This window comes from Hippocampus comes, unplaced genomic scaffold (assembly GCF_001891065.2).
Source record: "Hippocampus comes isolate QL1 unplaced genomic scaffold, H_comes_QL1_v1.1 scaffold446, whole genome shotgun sequence".
Lineage (NCBI taxonomy): Eukaryota > Metazoa > Chordata > Actinopteri > Syngnathiformes > Syngnathidae > Hippocampus > Hippocampus comes.
Window position 1 is genome coordinate 54,775 of NW_017805564.1, and position 18,415 is coordinate 73,189.

Consider the following 18,415-nt stretch of genomic DNA (forward strand, 5'->3'; position numbering starts at 1 on the left):
TGGCCCTTTGGAAGAAAAAAATGAAACTGGCGTAAACTATGAACTATTTTATTCCAATTTTTAGTATCAATTCCATGCTTGCAATTTGTTTTGTATTCAAAGAAGGCCGCATGAGGAGAAGACCAAGTGTGCAACTTGACAACCGAAAACCGATGTGCAAGCAAGCAGTCGATGTGCAAGCAAGCAGTCGTCCGACTGAGTGGAGGCACGCTGGAACTTTGCTGCGACTTTGCTCGCCTGCTTCTCGATGCTGTCCCCCCAGCTAAACGCACGCTAGGCCAAAGTCCACTTGCCCCCCCCAACCCCCATTCAATGACGAGCGAGCGAGCGGACGACTCACCACTCCATGGACCAGGAACTCAAACAGTTTGCTCTTGGTGGCTTTCCTGGCTCCCCCCGCCGTCTCCTCCGTGGCCATTTGCTGCGCTCCCCCCTCCGCCTCGCCTGCGCTCCCTCCGCGTCTCCTTCGCCTTCTCCTTCTTTTGTCTGGCCGCCGTCAGCCAGCCTCCCGTTCCCCTCCCCTGCTCCACTTTCCTTCTCTTTGTGCTCTCCTCCTCCTCCTCCTCCCTCCTTTCCTTGCTTGTGTGTCTGCTTCACTTTTAACTTGCCTTTCACCAGCCCGGAATGTCGCTCACACGGGGAGAGAGAGAGAGAGAGAGAGAGAGAGAGAGAGAGAGAGAGAGAGAGAGAGAGAGAGAGAGAGGGAGAGAGAGGGAGGGGGGGGGGGGGGGGAGAGAAGGGGGGAGTGTTGCTGCTGTGGGGGCCTACTAGGGGGGTTTCGGCCAGCCCACTGCCTGCCGACCCCCCCACCCCCGCCCCCTGCACAGCTGTTGCGAGGCATTCCGCTGGTAAGATAAGATGCGGCACACATACAGCGAGGAAAAGGGGGGAGGGGGGTCACTTTGCCAAGCGCTCCAGGCGATGGGGTGACCGAGTCGGAGGTCGCAAAAGACGGAGGCGTTTTTAAAGGGGCAGCTTCTTGTTGGCAGAAATGTCCACACAGAGCAAGTGATGTCAAATGCACAAAATAAAGATGACTGGAAAGACATGCCTCCTCCATAACTAAAAAGGATTGAAAATTTCGTCTTATAAAACCATTCGTTGAATGTATGCTCATTCATGGACATTTTAAAATTAATACGAGGGTGGTTTCTAAGAAGTTGGCTTGCTTTGATGATCAAACTTGCCATCTTTTTGCCTGCACAAGTGCATCAAGATCAGGCACCAAATGCTGCGGGTCAACCCAATTCCACAATGACATATGGAAGTGGTGGTCAGTGCCCCCAGCAGTGGACAAAAATTTGCAGTGTGTGCTCTCTCTCCTCTATGGCGGGCCACTTCTGGCCCACGGGGCGTCCGTTTGACAACTCTCAACTTGACGCTGCAATTTCTGAAAGAAATCGCCAGTGTATGCTCAGGTGAAGCGCTGTGCTGTCATTGCGGGATGATGTGGAATGACTTGGAATGAAATCAATCAAATGTCAAAGGAAGGAAATCTGTCAGACATGTTAAATGTGGGAACTGGACAGAAAATGTGGCATTTGGGCAATGTGGAGAATAGGATGTCATCGGAAAGATTTGGAAACATTTGTCATACAAGTTGAACAAGTGAACGTGCACGCACGCGGGCGTTGAAGCGTTATCAGGCCGAGTGGGCCAATGGCAAGGAGATAGATTCCCACCACCCTCACCACAAGCCCCACCTGTATGGATACTGTAGTCACCCCTTGCCGGACCCCCACTGAATCCCTCAGTTAAATAAATAAATAAATAAATGCTCATGTCCCAGTGTGTGTGTGTGTGTGTGTGTGTGTGTGTGTGTGTGTGTGTGAGTTACAGGGACGGGAGGGGCAAGGTTGACTCGTTGTGTTATTGGACGACCAACAGGGGGCGCAAGCAGTTAAGAAATGGATGCACGGATACTATCCACATCCCAGGCGGGCACGTGACATCAATTTACAATACAATACAATCCATACTGATTTATATAGCGCTTTCACAACAGCTGCAGCTGTAACAAAGCGCTTTACAGAACAGTTAAGAGTAAAATAATAAACACAACACATCACATAGCATTTTATCAATGCTGCAGGTTTGGGACTTTTATCCCCAAAACAACAAATTCTTCCACCGTCTAGTAGTAAAGGAAACAAAAAATGTATATATACTGTATTTTGTTAACATTAAAATAAAATAATACTTATACCAAAATGTTATGCCCTGCCCACCCCCCAAAAAAAAGATCTTGGTGTTTTCGATTGAGCTCGACAGTGTGACAGAATATCATAATTATATACACTAATATGTGAAATAGTGAAACGGTTCTGTGGGTGTACCTAATGTTGCGGCCAGTGGAGGGCTCATCTACCCTGCTGTGAACCTCCATCAACTTGGCCAGCTTGATTGTCAAGCAGCGAGAAGCAGCAAAAGAAAATCGAGAGATTTGAGCCTGGCGTCCTACTTGGAGGTGTCTTTGTCCTGCATACAAAAGAAACTCCTGGACTGCCAGCAAAAGCCCCAAAAACCCAAAAGGTTGGGGGTGGGGGGGGGGGAAAATCCCAAAAGCAGCCAAATTCACCAGCTCCCATACCGGCCAACAACGTGAGCAAAATACAAAAAGTGCACCCCTTAGATAAAGAGGAACACTAAAGATTTTCTTTTTTGTGTGTAAGACAAAGCATCAGAAGCCCAAAGCGACACCTGCTCCATTTCCTGTTTGTTGTAGCTACAGCAGCCAATGGGACGAAAGCCAGGCCAGGGCAACAACATCGTCATCATCTGAAGAAAATACTCCAGATGAGACAACATGTCGCTGTCGCATCTCCCTTACTGAACGCATCCGGGCCAGGAGAACAAGCCGAAATTTTCCATCAAGGGTTTTGCAAAAGTTGAGCCAGCACACAAAAACATCAGTGAATTGATTAGTCCACCGCTAATCGATGATGAAATAAATCACCGATGAATCGTTTAGAGCCAACGTTGAACTTCAAAGCTCTCCAACTCCTCCGAAACTCTGCCTCTCGACAGGACATATTCTGTGATTTCTTGAGTCCTACATGAAAGAAGACAGGATGTTCGTGTTGCCGAACTTGGAAGTGGGTCAACCTGCCAGTTACGCTCTGATGATAAAAACCAAATAAGCAACTTGAAGGACACGAGCGTGACCGGTCAGCTGGAATTAGGTTACAAAGCACTCCATTGCACTGCCCCCACAAATCCAAAAATTGCCTGCGGACACGACAGACTGACAGCTTCAGATGACCCCCGTGGGCTTCAACATCACCCATACGCCGCTTTGGAACACACCACGAGTACAAATGAATGAACAAACGAACACTTCGAATTGCCACTCGCTACGGCTGCTAAAGTTGTGACATTTCTTCATAGCAAGGTTAATCAAGGTTAGGTTTATTTAAAAGGTTTTTAGACGTTTCTAGCATAATTTATGTGGCTGCCCAAGCAGCCCTAAAATGTCCCCACCCCCCCAAAGAAAGCAATTATGGTACAGTCACGCACTTGAAAACACACGCAAAGGGCTGCTGTAGGACACAACTCATATTCAGGCACTCACACGCAGACTTCAAATCTTGATGTCATTCACCAGGCCCTTCACTGCACACATCCAACTCACAGATACTACAGTGCGTGCCATAATGACATTTGATAAAGTCACTTCATTTCTTCTTTACGCAAAACAGTGCAAGTAGTCTTGTTGAAAAACAGCAAACCCCACAAAATTTGCGGCATTTTAGGGGGCTTGAGTGCATTCAGGGCTTTTCCAATGGGTAAAATGAATTTGACATATAAGCAAATTTAGTAATGACCTTGGTCATGAAAAGAATCCAACTCATAAGTCTTTTCGTGTGTGTGTGTGTGTGTGTGTGTGTGTGTGTGTGTGTGTGTGTGTGTGCGCGCGCTCCGAGTGGAATGTGAAATGTTTCTTTCTACACTGAAGTTCATTCAGTGGAAATTAATCACGTGCAGAAGTTTTGCCCCGGAAGCCATTTTGTTTCCAGGGCAACAAAACTGCCATTTCGCAGGTTCGCATTCCTCCGCTGCTATAGAGGGAAGTGCCCCCATTGTCCATTTAGGCCTGAAAGTAAGACCAAAAGACAAAGACGAGCAGTGTGATGACCAACCTACTATTTGGCGAACAAAAGCCCGCTTTGACACACCAGGAGGACAAACTCAGGAACTCGAAGGGGGGAACCGTGGCGCATTCCCAACAGAATGTTTGTGAAGCAGCCGTTGCCCAAATCAGATGTTGGGGGCTGAGACGCTACCTTGCATACTAATCATCCTGTTATCCTTTTTGGGCTGCAAACTGAAGCTTGAAATCACGTGTACAGTCCGCCACTGTTAGGTGGCAGTCTGCCGTGCCAGATAGCACATCTCGCTATACAGTAAGGTGCTTTTTTTTTTTTCTTTTCAAAGCTGACTCACCAAGTATCCATGAACAGGAAACTAGAGGAGAAAACGAAGGCGAGGAGAAGGAGGAGGAGGCAGCCCGAGGCAGCCTGAGCTTTTTTTCTGCAAGCAAGGCCTATAAATTCACATCCATGTCCAGGTAGTTCTTATTGCAAAACAGCAAGCCAAGGCAGCAGTTCCAGTCCCCGAGCACTTATATGAATCGCCAGCAGTAGGGAACAGACGACATTAACTGGCGTTAATCTGAAAAGCGGCTCTTTGTATGTTGTTGGGTAGAGCGAGAAAATTCAAGCGACTTCCTTCCTGGTGAAATTGATGGAATGCATGAGCTAACTCGTGACCACTTTCTCTATGTCGAGCAGGTAAAACAACGAGAACAACTGCAACATCAACACACTACATGAGTGACTCATTATACAATTGCATGAAAAATGACATTTTAGGAAAGTCACTGAGAACAACAGCAACATCAACACTACATGAGTGACTCATTATGAGAATCATCAAACAATTGCATGAAAAATGACATTTTAGGAAAGTCACAAGAGCACTCTGCATAAACAAAGCTAACTGAAGCCACAGTTGCGGTTTTGAAAAGGTAAATATTGCATGCACAGTATGTTCTTTTTTTTATTTGAAAAATTGAGGGTTTGTTTGATAATCAAGCACATTTAATATTGTTTGAATGTAAAAAAATACACGCATAGGGCTTTGAGAGCTGAAAGTCTACGAAGCTAAATGAAGCAAATTTTACCCTCATGTTACTGTTTCTAAAAGATAATATGTGCTCCCTTTCTCATCAAAAATGGTGAATGCTTTCCCTTCGATGGTGCTATATTAAGTTACATTTAAGATATGCTCAGCGAAGCTTGCTGTGTCCTCTGATTTGAAAAACAGAACTACATACATTCTTTTCAATACCTCAAAATAAAACATGAACTGCTAGTCTAAAAAGGAGTGAAAATTTAACTTAATTAACCTCAATGTGGCCTTGTGTTCAGATGAGATAATGTTTGGTTTTCACTTCTCTATTACAATTAGGCCAACTGTACAGTGAACATTCAGAATTAACCCGAATTAAAAGCAGTGAATTTTTGAGTGTATAAGATAGGTGTAGTTTTGCTTCCAGCATGATTATTTTAACACCCGTGTGGGTGTTAGAATTCAATAAACATCAATTTGTCACAGACAGCATTAATAAGGAACACCCACGAAAAGTGTTGAAAATAACAAAGTGATCAGGGAGTGTCTGGTGCCATGGAAAGGCCACAAGTGAAACTTTTTGTCAAGTTGGAAGGAGGACTAAGGGTGTCAATAAAATGGTGCCCCGGGCCCAATACAGCAGGCCGGTAGGCCGGCAGGCCAGCAGCCGCCCCCCCCCTCTCTCTCTGAAACGGGCTCCACTAGCCGGGGGCTCAAGTGTCTCGCTTTCCCATCCGCAGTCAAGGTTAACAAGCTACTGTCTGCTGAACCGAGCAGTCCGTACCTTTCTCTCCATCCTCTCCCTTTTTAGCCGACTCAACGTAACCAAGTGGCGAATGTGTGCAGTCGTCCAGTCCGCTCCGCTCTGGTCCGGTACAGTCAGGTCTCTCCTCAACTTCCTCGAGGCTTTTCAAAAGGGAGCAAAAAAAAAAAACCCAAACAAACAACAAGAGCCAGAGGAGGAGACGTTGTCGTCTCACTTGGCCATCAGTGGACGGCGACTTGTGAGCAGCGCCGTTGCCGCTGCTGCTTGGCCCTGCGGGGATGGAGGTGCCATAAGCCGGAATTGGTGAAGCGTCGCCGGGGAAGGCAAGCGAGGAGGAGCGCAGGCGCCGATGCTTTTTCGCTTGTGCCAGCCGCCGGAGAACGACGCGATGGGTTGAAAAATGAGCACAGGGAGGGAGTGTCGGCAAATTATCAGCCTCCTCGCTTGCTGCGTTTCCTTTTTTGTGGGCTGAATGAAGGGTTCCCTACAGTGCAACACCTCTCCACTGTTTTTTTTTTTTTGGAGGGGGGGGGGAGATTCTCAAATAGCAGACACAAAGAGACTGCCTGTTTTTTTTCTCTTTAGAGGAGGGGGCTGTTGAAAAAACGCAGGGTATGCAGAAAACTACAAGCACAGGAAGGCAGCGGGACTGCAAAAAAAAAAAGCATGGAAAAAAACCATTTTCAAATTCAGCAGACTTACATTTGGTGCATCAGCGAAATTGCGTTAAAAATTCAGCCTTGGCAAAGGTAAACATGAAATATTCTATACAGCTGTTGTTGTATAAGTGCGCCGCATTACACTGGGAAGCCTCAAAGCATTTCACAAAGATTTACCTTGAGATACGAGTCTCATTTGTTCAAAGACGATGCTCGTAATGCAAGGAAGGCATTTCTCAAACCGTCTTTCCCCATTGAAATGAATGCCAGTCATCCCTTTCAAGTCTCCTTAAACTTTGGAAAATAAATGAAAAACTAATGCTCATAAAAAGTGTACAAAAGGTATTCAAACCTGCTATTGAGGGTTAGTTTGTTCATCAGTGACTTTTCATAATGGGTTAGCATTGTGACAGTGTGGGTATTCTTACGGTCAAGTTGTCAGGTTGGTTTAAATGCACAATGGGAAATTCATTGTTTAGTTTTACGGTCAGCTTCAAGTGGGGGTGCCATTAAACAGCTTGAAGTCTTCTTTTTGAAGAACTGTTCAAAATGTTCCAAACTACTGCTTATTGTCAGGTGACTTGAGTTTACTGCCACCTTACAGCTCTCTATCTAAAATTGCCCTTGCAACTCCAAGCAGAAAAAACAACAACAACAACAAAAAAAAGACAGTTGAACTATAGCTCTTATTTTGAAAAACTCATCTACTCATTCATGGTGTTTGAGGACATTTTCATCCAAATCAGGGTAACGGTGTTGCAAGGTAAAGTTTTGTACGTATGCCTCCCACTTTTGGAGGGAACAAGTTACGTGATATGGTTAAGTGGGAATGTATGGCTGCCAATCTGGATTTCTTGATGACGTGACTGCATGAATTGGTGTTTCACGGCGCAGATGGCCAATGACCCACCCCAAACATAGTGCCAAAGCGTGCCAAACAGTGGAATGTTGTGCAATGGCCAAGTCAATCACCTGACCTGACTGAATGAGCACACATTTCACTTGCTGACCAAGCAAAACTGAAGGGTAAATGCCTCAAGCAACAAGAGCCAGCAAGGGAAGACCGATGCAGTCAAGAGCTGGCAGAACATCACCACGGATGAAATCGGGCGTGTGCTGATGTCGTTGATGCCTTCCACACTTCAGGCCGTGTGCGACTGCACACCATTTGCAACAAAGTATTCCTAATTCTAAATTTGATTGAGGATTGGTCATTTGTCTCATGACTTTTGCTCCCTTCAAACGTGATGAGGTTTTTTTTCCCCCCTCTCGCTTATCCTGGATATTTGTTACGGAGTTGACACAATGATATAACCAGCTGTGTGAGTCACTCTACTTTCATGTGTCAAACACACCTTTGTGCAGTTCACTTGTATCCGCCCACCCACTTCCAAAGAGCGCTAGGCAATATACAAGCAGAAATACTCTGGAAAAAATAGGGATGGTAAAACGTGTCTTTTAAACAAGGAGAACTTTTATTTCACGTTTTTATGAAAAGTGCCTCTCCTTGGGGATCGCTTGCATACATTCGCTTGTATGTCAAAATTCAAGACTTGTTTCAGGATTCATGCTAGTGGAATTTCAAAAGCGGCGCGATTTACGATTGCATTCTTGTTTTATGTGTTCAGTCCTGGACATCAAAATAATCAACTACCGGCTCTTCTTTGACCAGCTTGGACCAGGCGGTGGTGCCGGAGGCCCTGCGAGCAGAAGGTTGGGGCGTGGGGGTGAGGAACAATGTCAATATGTAAAAGGGTAACAAAATGGTGCCCGTTGACAAAAGCACAAGAACTGACCTGCTGCTGGCCTGTTTGACATGAGCGATGGGGACGGGGGCTCTGGTGGTCGTTTCGCGCTCAATCAGCGAGGTGAGCGTCCATTTTGGACACAGCGACTTCCCCCTGAGTACAAGTGAACACACAAGGGAGAGGGCTGGGCATGATGGCCCGAAAAGAAAATCTCTCTTCTTTTCATTAAAGTCGCATTTCTGATTTGAATTATTTTTTCCCCTTTGTTTGGAGAAAAATCAAATGACAATGACACAATTAAGAATATCTTTTTTTTTTTTTTTAACAAATGCTGAAGTGCAATATAGTGAGGGATGGCGGTAATCACCAACGCCAAGTTCTCGGGCTTACTTGAGCGCTGTGACGACCACGTTGCGCTTGGGCTCGCTATCGTAGCTGACGCTCTCCACGGCGTAGACCTCGGCCAGCTCGTGGACGATCCTGCGGCGGTCCCTGTTCATGGGTTGGAAGCAGTGGCTCCTCTTTGGCTGCTTGCCCTAAAGACCAACAAAACCCCACGAAATCCTTTAAGTTATGTTTTGGCTGGGATAAATGATCCTTGCGAGAGGCGCCACCTGCAACCTTAAAATAAAAAAATAAAAAAATTAAAAAAAAGAAAATGCGGCACATTTCTCCGACTGGCCAATGAGCAAGCTTCTAATTTAGTTGAGACTATAAAGAGTTCTTGTCACAGAGCGCAGGTCTGTTGGAGAATTGAGAGCGCCTCAAAATAGCTGACTTGATATGCAAAAAAAAAAAAAAAAAAGATTATGGTTCATCTTATGTTTTTACAACTGTATACAGGGGTGCCTTCAGATACAAACTATCCATCCATCAAAAAGAATTCAGAAAAAAAAAAAAAGTCCAAACTGCACACACACCTTCGAAACGAGCTCCACAAGATTCTTAATGGCCTCTTCTACACCAGAGACAAACTTCAAGTCTTTTCTGAAAGAGAGGAAATGCACATTGTGACTTACTTTTATGACGGCGGTCCAAACAAGAGTGCAAACAGGAGACAAACCTGGCGTCATCTTTGAGGCTGCTGCTGTACACGGAGGGGGAGCGCGCATGGAAAGGGTCCGAGGAGGGGTCAATCTGCAAGGCCTCGGCCAGGCGCTTGTTCCTCTCCAAAGTGGCGCACTCCTCGTCGCATTCCAGCCTGAAGAGCAAAAGCGGCCTGGTCAGTGAGTTGACGGCAGCGCTGGCCTCCTGGCAAACTGCCGCCATTTGGTACCTGCTTTGTTTGAGCTCCTTCTTGGCGAGCAGTGGGCCGATGTCCAGGGAGTCGCCTGGCTGCATGTCAGACAGCTTGCTGGCCATGGTGATGGCCGTGTACCTGCGACAAGCAAAGCTTTCAACGACCTTTTTTACGTTCTGCTGTATAGTGAATACGGAAGGAGAGACAACGCGACGTGTAATCGAGATTTGCAATCCAAGCGGTCAAGCGCCTGCTAATCTAAAGGCAGCTACACCTCAATAGAGGAGCCATGTTTGGAAGGTGGACAAAAGACACACTGAATAAAGATTCATATGTTCAACTGACCTCAGATAGGAACTGGCAGCCTCGGTGCAGGACACCGTTTCTTTCCTTCGACCACAATCGCACTCCAGTGCCACCTAAGAATATTAAACACGATTAACACCGCGCCCCCATCAAGCTTCATTGTATTGAAATCTTGTACCTTAGAGGTGCAGGTGGTATTGGGGCAGGCGGTGCCCGTGTGGCAGGGGGCGGCGCAGGGATGGCCGCAGTCGGGGCGGGGAAGGGCGCACGGCTGACTGCATCCGCCAGCCACTGCTGAGCAGTCGCCGCGGTGGCAGATTCGCTTGCAGCGGTGCATCTGGCACGGCAGCGATTTGCCGCATGTCAGCCCGCAGGAAATGTCTTGGAGGTGACACGGGATGTTGCTGCGTTGCTTGAAAATAAAAACAACAACAAAAAGAGGTCTCCTCTTGACTTAAAAAACAACAACAAAAAAGTGGGGGATACAGTGTGAGTCATGGAGATTGCGGCATCACCTCGTGCTTTCCCATGCACCACTTGTCAGTCAGGTAGGTGCAGGGGGGACATTTCTCTTCGGTGTGGCAGTTGTGGAACACTGAAACAACAGAGTTGTTGTTGAATGACTTGTCAAACGGTTCTTCAGTGTGTGGTATGCATGTGGATAATTGGGCCAAATTTGAGCATTTCAAAATGTTGCTTCCAGCTTCCTCAATTTCTTCTGCTCATGCTCCTCCTCCTCCTCCTCCTCCTCCTCTTCTTTTTCTTCTTTGAATTTCTGAGGAACCTGGATGCTCTGTGGTACTGTGCTGTCACTCGCAGGTTAGTCTTGGCACTGCGACAGACAGCTAAGTGTAGCCGCACATTCTAAGAGCAGTAACCAGACACGGCCATTTTTTCCCCTTTGTCACGCCATTTGGGCTAGCTCCCGTTTTAATTTTTAATTTAAAGGTCAAGATGTTAAAAATCCGTAAGTGTGTTGAACACGCTTTACCTGGATGGTCACACTCGTGTCTCCTGGTACACAGGTTCTTGCACTCAGGCGGGCTTGTGCCACACGGGATGGGCGGGTACAACACGGAGGCCCCACAATAACACGTCAGCTCGTCAAAACCTGCAAACACACAAAATAAAAAGAGAAAGAACATAAATAAAATGTATTATTATTATTATTATTATTATAAGTCTGATTATGATCCGCTATTATTATTTATTACAACACGAGAGAGACAGACAAAGAATAAAGAAATGAAAGAAAGTAAAGAAGAAGAAAGAAAGCAAGGTCGTGGCTCATTACATTCAGACCAAAAACAACCAAATGACCGTCCAAAAAGAAGAAAAAAAAAAGGTAAACATGATTAAATATAGCTGTATGTGGCTCACTGGATTGCCAGCACGGTTCACAGTTGCCACGGTGACATGGCTCCTGGCAGCGGTGCAGGCCACAGTTGAGTTTGTAGCCGCAGATCAGCTGGCACTTGTGATCCACACTCTGCATGAATGGGGGCGGGTGCACAACACGTCAACACATGGAAACAAACCCCCCCCCACAAAACTGAATGAACCGTTCAAAAGTTCAGTGCCAAGCAGTCATCTTGGTACATTGTTGTCGTGGAAGGCCACAGGAAACATTGAGTGGTGGAGAGAAAGGGCTCACGTCCAGAATGGGAAGGTCACAAAATGGCGGCCGTATGCTAACTAGTCACGTTGAGAAGTGAACAAGTGGGCAAAATTCAGAGGGGTTCACCCACAAAATCCATTTCAGAAGTAGGCGACTCATAAAATATTGAGTAGTCCAAAAGAAAGATGGCCTTCCGCTGCTTTGTCACTTTGCTTTTCACCGTACAATGTCCCCCTTTTAACTTTGACATTGAAAAAAAAAAAAAAAAGCAACGGAAAACAATCCCCAACAACAACTCACCACACAGCACAGCTCGCCGCACTTGTGTCGGCCACAGGTGCGTTTTTTATTGCAGCGCTTTTCACAGGTGAACACCAGCTCATCTGAAATGCAACCGACATAGGACTGAAATTAACAAGGTGACGAATGAAGTGTCAAGATGCATTTCTTCCGGAAGGAATGAGCTCACCCTCTCTTTTGATTGTGGCACACGGCACCTCCTGAAATGAGACATAATGTCAAGTTGGCGCACATAAAACGAGACAGGGGAGCGGTGCCTTTTTTTTTTTCCAGTCACTTTTGTCTTGGAGGCACATCTACATCTGATGGTTGAAGTCAGGGAACAAGGCCCACAAGCTCCCTCGTGGCACAGCTTGTCACACTGATGGATAGTGTCTGAAAAAAACGGGGAGGTACATCAGTTCACTAACTCCTACCTGAGTGGGCAATTTTTAAAAATTTAAGTTGAAAAAAGAAATTGACTAACTGCTATTTCTTCCACGTTACTTTAATGCGTTGCTGAATTAAAAAGCGGATCCATCAGCAATTCTCAACTTTATTTTTTTTTTACACAAGGCAAGTACCACCTCAAAAAATACTTGTCACCATTATGACCAAAAGTACAATCACGTAGGAGGTCTTGTGTTCCTCCAAAAACGAGAAAACGGTTTTATCACTGCAATGAAATATATAAATTAACTAAAATGAGTCCATTGAAAACCCATTTGTAATCGGCACCTGTGCATTACTAGTAACAGCGCCCCCTGCTGCCTAATATAAAAACGGATCCCTTGATGGAGCCGAGTGGTGAAAAAACAAATATGAGCTGCCATATTAGAGTAGGAATGACTAGCTTGCGTCATACCGTTAGAGCCGCAGGGCAGAGGCATGCTGCACGTCTTCCCGCAGGAGGGGATCGGGTCAGAGCAGCTTTTACGCTCTGGGCAGCCCAACTCCAGGAGCTTGGCTAGCAGCGTTTGACCGCAAGGGCAAGTCTTGACAGTGCTCGGCGAGCGAGGACACGGCGGGCACGAGCCACGGTGGCACGGCTGCTGGCATCGATGAGCTTCGCAGTTTAACATCCTGGGAGAGGAAGGTGAAGCAGTGTTAGTGGATGAAAGGAAACAGGGAAAAACCAAAAAAGATGATCAAGCTTACTTTCCACAAGTCTTTTGGCAGGAGAAATTCCCCGAAGCATCCAATCCCTCACTATCTGTGCCACAGGGGACCTCGCGAGTGGAGACTCCGCAGTAGCAGGCTAGAGCGGGGTCACAAGAGTCGTATTAGGGAAAGTGGGGTCCGAGATAAATCACATTATAAATAGGGAATGGAGAGTGTGGATGCTACTGTATACTTGAGTGCATTTTTACTACTCTCTCTTCATCTTCATGCGTCACTATTAATGCGTAACTAAACGAGCATCATTTCTTTAATTATTATGTTTTCTATTGCTGTTTTTAAGTGGTCGTATGGGTGAGCCCTCTCACTGAGCAGTGTGAGACTCACCTTGCTGAACTTCCAGCTGGCAGGGCTGACACGGTCCGGCGTGGCACACCTGAGCGCACACGTGTCGGCCACAGTTGAGCGCCGCGCCGCACGCCGTGTCGCAGTGGAGGAGCGACGGCTGGTTGCAGCGCATGGGCTGACTGCGAATAGGCAACAAAATATCACTGAAGAAGGAAAGAATGGTGTAAAAGCACAGGACGTATGGGAACAATGGCTGCGTGCGACACCTTGTTCTTCCACAGACGCAGGATTTGGTCACAAAGGCGGGACACTGCGGACAAGGCCCTGGATGACACAAGCTGAAGGAGACATGGAAGGGGAGAAAAAAATAAGTACTTTCATGTGTATTTTTTTTCAATAGCCATCAATGCATTTTTTTAAAATTGTGTTTTTCCTCATTCGGGTCGCAGGTGAGCTGCAGCTGATTCCAGGTTGATTTTACATGAGAGGACAGATGAATTCAGAAATAAAGTGCTGGAACTAAAACTGGAACTAAACCGCAATTTAGACCAACATTGATTTGAAAGTAGCAATGCGACATGGCAGCCATCTTGGTGGAACTTTCAAAAAAAAAAAAAACAAAAAAAAAAAACATGGCAAGTGAATTTGAAACGTCACGATAATTTTGACATGTCCAGCGCGCATCGTTCCTACAGAATGGGTTTGCAGTGTCTGTCAGGTGTTGGCTCACATGTTACAAGGGTGGTTGCAGTCCGCGCCGCTCCTCTTCTTGCCACACATGTCGCCGCAGCTGTGGGGGATCTCGCTGCGCTGCCATTCAGGATTGGTCACTTTGCCTATCGGCAGAGAAAACTTTCGCCGTGTGACAAATTTTGCACGTGCTGGCGACTTTGAATGATCAAAGACTCACCGCAGAAGCAAGTGTAGGAGGCTGGGTGTTTAAGTGCAACATTCTGGCAGGCGGGACAACGCCAACCGTCAGCTGAATCTGAAGAAGATAAGATACAACAACAGAGCAACAGTGATGGGGGGTGGGGGGGGAAAGGACAGAGGAGCGCATTTCATCAGTGCTGTTTTTTTTATTGCTATTGTGGTGATTAAAATAAAAATTAAATAAATAATAAGTAATATTAAATTAAAAAAGACTCCCACCTTAAGCCAAACAGACAAGTACAAGTAAGTCGAAAGCAAAGCGGCGTGCGTTTGTGCTGTTGTTGGTGAAGCCGTACCGTCTGCCTGGGAGGCGGGCGAACGGGCCCATTTCTTGATGCAGTTGAGGTGGAAGACGTGGAAGCAGCTGTGGCAGCTCCACACGGGCGCCATCAGACGGATGACGTCGCAGCACACCATGCACTCGTACTTCTCCGACGACAGCTGTTCGATCAGACACCCTGAAAGAACGCCAAGGGCCAGCGTCACTTGCTTGCGGGGCCCCGCCGGCAAATGTCGAACAGGCTAACCCACACATCAAACTTTGCTCCAAGAGCCAAATTGCATTTCCAAATCTGATGGATGTGCCAAACCAAGTTGAAACCTGGATGGAAATTGGTTTGCAACAATTCATGCTAGTCTATTATTCATCGTTACCGTCATCAGAATTCATCTACAGTGGTATAAAAATACATATCGTTTTCATTGGTTGTAATTTTTTTTTTTAATAATAAACTCATCATTCATGCTCATTTCAATAAAAATCATTACAAATCATCAAACCAATTATTCAATAAATTCAATACAAAGTACGGCTGTAGTATTTTAATCATACTTTTATATGCTATATAAACTTTTATTTTAATATTTAAATGATGAACGAATTGAACTATAATTACTTAACCGATTGTTTTATAATCTTTTTAAATTTTACATTTATTTCACTCTGAAGCAACTGGGGTTTATTTGAAAAAGTATCAATAGCAATTAAATACAATTAAATAATGAAATATAGTTTAGGTAGTTTTTTTTTTTACGAAAAATATTTCATGCTTATTTTAAAAACTATTATTATTTAACTACAATGAATTGATTAAGTATTTCATAAATAATCTTTAAAAAATGGTTTCAAAAATATTTTTATGTAAAAGTTTATTTGAATAATAAAATTACTATGCACATTTGTCACTTCAATAATTACAATTTGAAATAAGGTAACCAACCTATACTTATAATAATTTTTTAAAATATAAATATTTTGTGGAGCTCGATCAATCATCAAAAAAATGAAGACACAATTTAAGGGCAATATGGCAGTTTGTTGGGCCAGATGCAAGACGTTTGGGTAACCTGTTTGCGTTTGGTTGCTTTGTGGCATATTGCGGTTGCGCACGCTCCTCTGGCCTCTGTAACGGTCACCCGGCTGTCGGTTGGTGCGGTTGTCATGGCGACAGGCCGCCCTGTCCGAGTCCCTGTCGGCCCGTGCTGGCACTTTGGAAGGTTTGATGGGTCCTTGTCGCCGCTTCTGTTCGAGCTGCTTCTTTCGATGATCTCCGCAGGGGTCCGGACCAGTTGCCATGGCCCACCAGCTCCTTCCTTGTTCTTCTGCCGCATCGTCGTCTGGCATCCGACGCCCAACGTCGCTGTTCTTTTCCCTTAAATGAGTGCCATCTCTTCGCCTAGGATTTTCATGCCTCAACTTCCCTGGTTCCAAATTTCTGCTGCCACCGCCGTCGTCGTTATCTCTCCACCAGTTCGTCCATTCGGGTCCGTGGTTTGACTGGTCCCCAGTAAAAGCTCTTTGCCCGCGCCTACTGCCTCGAAATCCGTCTCGGCGGCCACGCCCTCGCCTGCTGCCGCCCTCCTGGTCCTGTTGGCGGTGGGTGTCCTGAGAGGCTGCCTGTTGGAAGTCATGGTGAGGGCGGCCATGTTGCTGGGAGGGAGCACTCGAGCGTTGCTCGCCACTGAATTTCGACTGATCGCGTCTGGACTTGTAGTTGCTTGGCTTCTTAGGATGCGATGCACCCTCTGGATTGAGGTCCGTTGGCTCTACAAACACAGCGGTTACAATGCTAAATACTGTCCACACAAAATAAAAGAAATGCCACAGCCTCACATTTGAGCGACAGAGTCCTGGTGCAAATCAAAGTGTAACAAATGTTAATCATTTCAACCAGTGATTCTCCAAGTGAGTTATGTGGGCTCCATTTGGTGGTAGTTCAAAAAAATAATAATCGCTGCCTATGTGCAATTCAGTTGTATTTAACTTTGTAACTCAACACGTTCCCGCTTCATTTTTTTAATTCAAATGTTCGCTTTTGAACATTTACGAGGGACAATTTTCATGTTAACTATGTGCGATACATTTTTATTGAATCATTATTTAACAATACATTACATCCTTACGCCTACTGCACTCCTGTCGTCGTGGTGGTACTTGGAGGGCTAAATAAGTTTTGGGGAGCTCGTTCTTATGTTGAGAGAAAAATCAGGTTTAAACGAGGAGCTGACTGCTTACAAAGAGTCATAACTTATATTTGTCACGGGAAAATCATAGATACATCACTGACATCATCATTAAATGGTCTGTCTGATGATGTGGGTGTCCTGTAAATTAAGCTTTTTATACACACATATCAACATTTACAGAAATAGGTGGAGGAGTAAAAACGATTAAGTAGGATGTTTGAATTTACCCTTGAAGACAAAGTCAATTTTCATGGTGTGTCCTCTTTACAATAAAAAGCACCAAAGGACTCAAATCTATTTGATTTGTATTTATTTTATAGCCTTAACATATTCGGTGCGAACGATTTCAAAGTTGGTGAGCAAGTGTTCATATAACCTTGCAGCTATAGCAGTTATAAAACTAGTATAACACGAGTAAATTAAAACGTCACAGCCGCTTCGTACCATTGCCTAAAAAAACAAACTACAGGCTAACTTTGACGATCTAACGTGACATAGAGGGCCAATTAGTCATTCAAACGGATAAAGTCTTCTTAAGGGAACGACTGGATAAATTGAGACTAAATTCAAAAAATTTACCTGAGGAGCCTTCAGCCATTCAGTCAGCTGTTTAGTAGCTCTCCTACGCGAAAAGTTGTCGTGTCCGTTTACTACAAGTCACAAGCGTCCACCAGCAAACCAAGACGATTGTTTTGTCTCAAAAACGTCTGATGGTTTATTAAATGGAGTACTCCCAAAAGACACAAATGTCTCTCCCCGGTTTCGTCGCACTTGCTTTCTTCAGTTTCTTCTGACCGTGTTAGCTTGGCCGCTCGGCGCATATGCGCCAAAGGTCGGCCATGTTTGATGGCTGACTACGGCGAGCACAGTAGGGTCAAAATACAAAAATATGTGCCAGTGGTGCGCCTTACTACGGACATCACAGTACAGCCACCAGTCGACTGTTCTTGGTGTACAGCCTCCCACAGTGTGTCACATAGCTGAGTTTCATTCATAGTTTGAATATTTATTTTATTATTATTTTGTCTATTTGTGCCCTGCAATTGGGTGTACCCTTCCTTCTGCCCAAAGACAGCTGGGATAGTCTCCAGTTCGACCGCGACACTCGTGAGGAGAATAGATGGGTGGATACAGTACATTTAATCAGTATTAGCAATGTACTCTACAAGCCACAAGATGGCGCTTGGTGGGCTATTCGTGCTTTTGAAAGTCAAATAAGATAGTGGGAGAAAAAAACAAATACGTCGCCACATTTGCAATGCTTACGTGTATGACGTATGATGACGCTTTTAAATGCACACTAAAGGCATTGCTTTTAGTGTCTAAATCCTCGAATGGGTAGAAAGTAAATAGATGTTCTGGGTTTTCTCCGTTATAACCAAGATCAATGCATTAGTTGAATTTTAAAAAACGTAGTCCTCGCAGTGTGTAAAAGTCACCGTACAGAACGCGTTTGTGCTTAAGACTCGGGCCTGGCAAACGTCGAGCAGCAGCAGCAGCATTCGCTGCAGTCACATGACGCATGCGCAGTGTCACCTCGGTCAACTGGTGGAAACCGGGAATGTGGGTCAGATACCCTAAATAAGCACACGATCGTGGACATGCAACGTTGATGCTTTCACAAAATAAAATAAAGTAAAAAAAAGTCGATAATGGGCGCGGTTTAGACATAGCTGACCTTGAATTACATCGTCTATTTGTCATTGTATGGGGACGAACATGACAGAACGATATTAGCAAACGACACAGACGACATGCTAGTCTGCCTTGTCGTTTGCGTATACGTTTGCTTTGTAACACAGG

The 18,415-nt window shown here is 45.3% G+C and overlaps 1 protein-coding gene across 1 annotated transcript; it reads right to left on the bottom strand.

Moving 5' to 3' along the window:
• Nucleotides 1-8,007: 8,007 nt before the first annotated feature.
• Nucleotides 8,008-17,485, bottom strand: nfx1 (nuclear transcription factor, X-box binding 1). Its single transcript, XM_019879908.1, has 23 exons — nt 17,192-17,485; nt 15,494-16,192; nt 14,443-14,604; nt 14,124-14,201; nt 13,944-14,049; nt 13,480-13,551; nt 13,253-13,392; nt 12,905-13,004; nt 12,612-12,829; nt 12,045-12,142; nt 11,937-11,967; nt 11,768-11,850; nt 11,230-11,338; nt 10,841-10,960; nt 10,365-10,444; nt 10,028-10,261; nt 9,889-9,962; nt 9,580-9,681; nt 9,367-9,504; nt 9,224-9,290; nt 8,694-8,839; nt 8,352-8,456; nt 8,008-8,255 (listed from the first exon to the last, which is right to left on the bottom strand). The coding sequence occupies exons 1-23, from the start codon at nt 17,208-17,210 to the stop codon at nt 8,180-8,182; spliced, it is 3,057 nt and encodes a 1,018-aa protein (XP_019735467.1). The 5' UTR covers nt 17,211-17,485; the 3' UTR covers nt 8,008-8,179.
• Nucleotides 17,486-18,415: the final 930 nt, after the last annotated feature.

What these genes read in the sequence shown, in the direction of transcription:
- nfx1 (XM_019879908.1), bottom strand. An exon ending in TGCGTCTGTGGAAGAACAAG is followed by an intron (nt 13,393 to 13,479) that starts GTGTCGCACGCA and finishes GCCTATTCGCAG; the next exon opens with TCAGCCCATGCGCTGCAACC. An exon ending in AGCCTCAAAGATGACGCCAG is followed by an intron (nt 9,291 to 9,366) that starts GTTTGTCTCCTG and finishes CCTCTCTTTCAG; the next exon opens with AAAAGACTTGAAGTTTGTCT.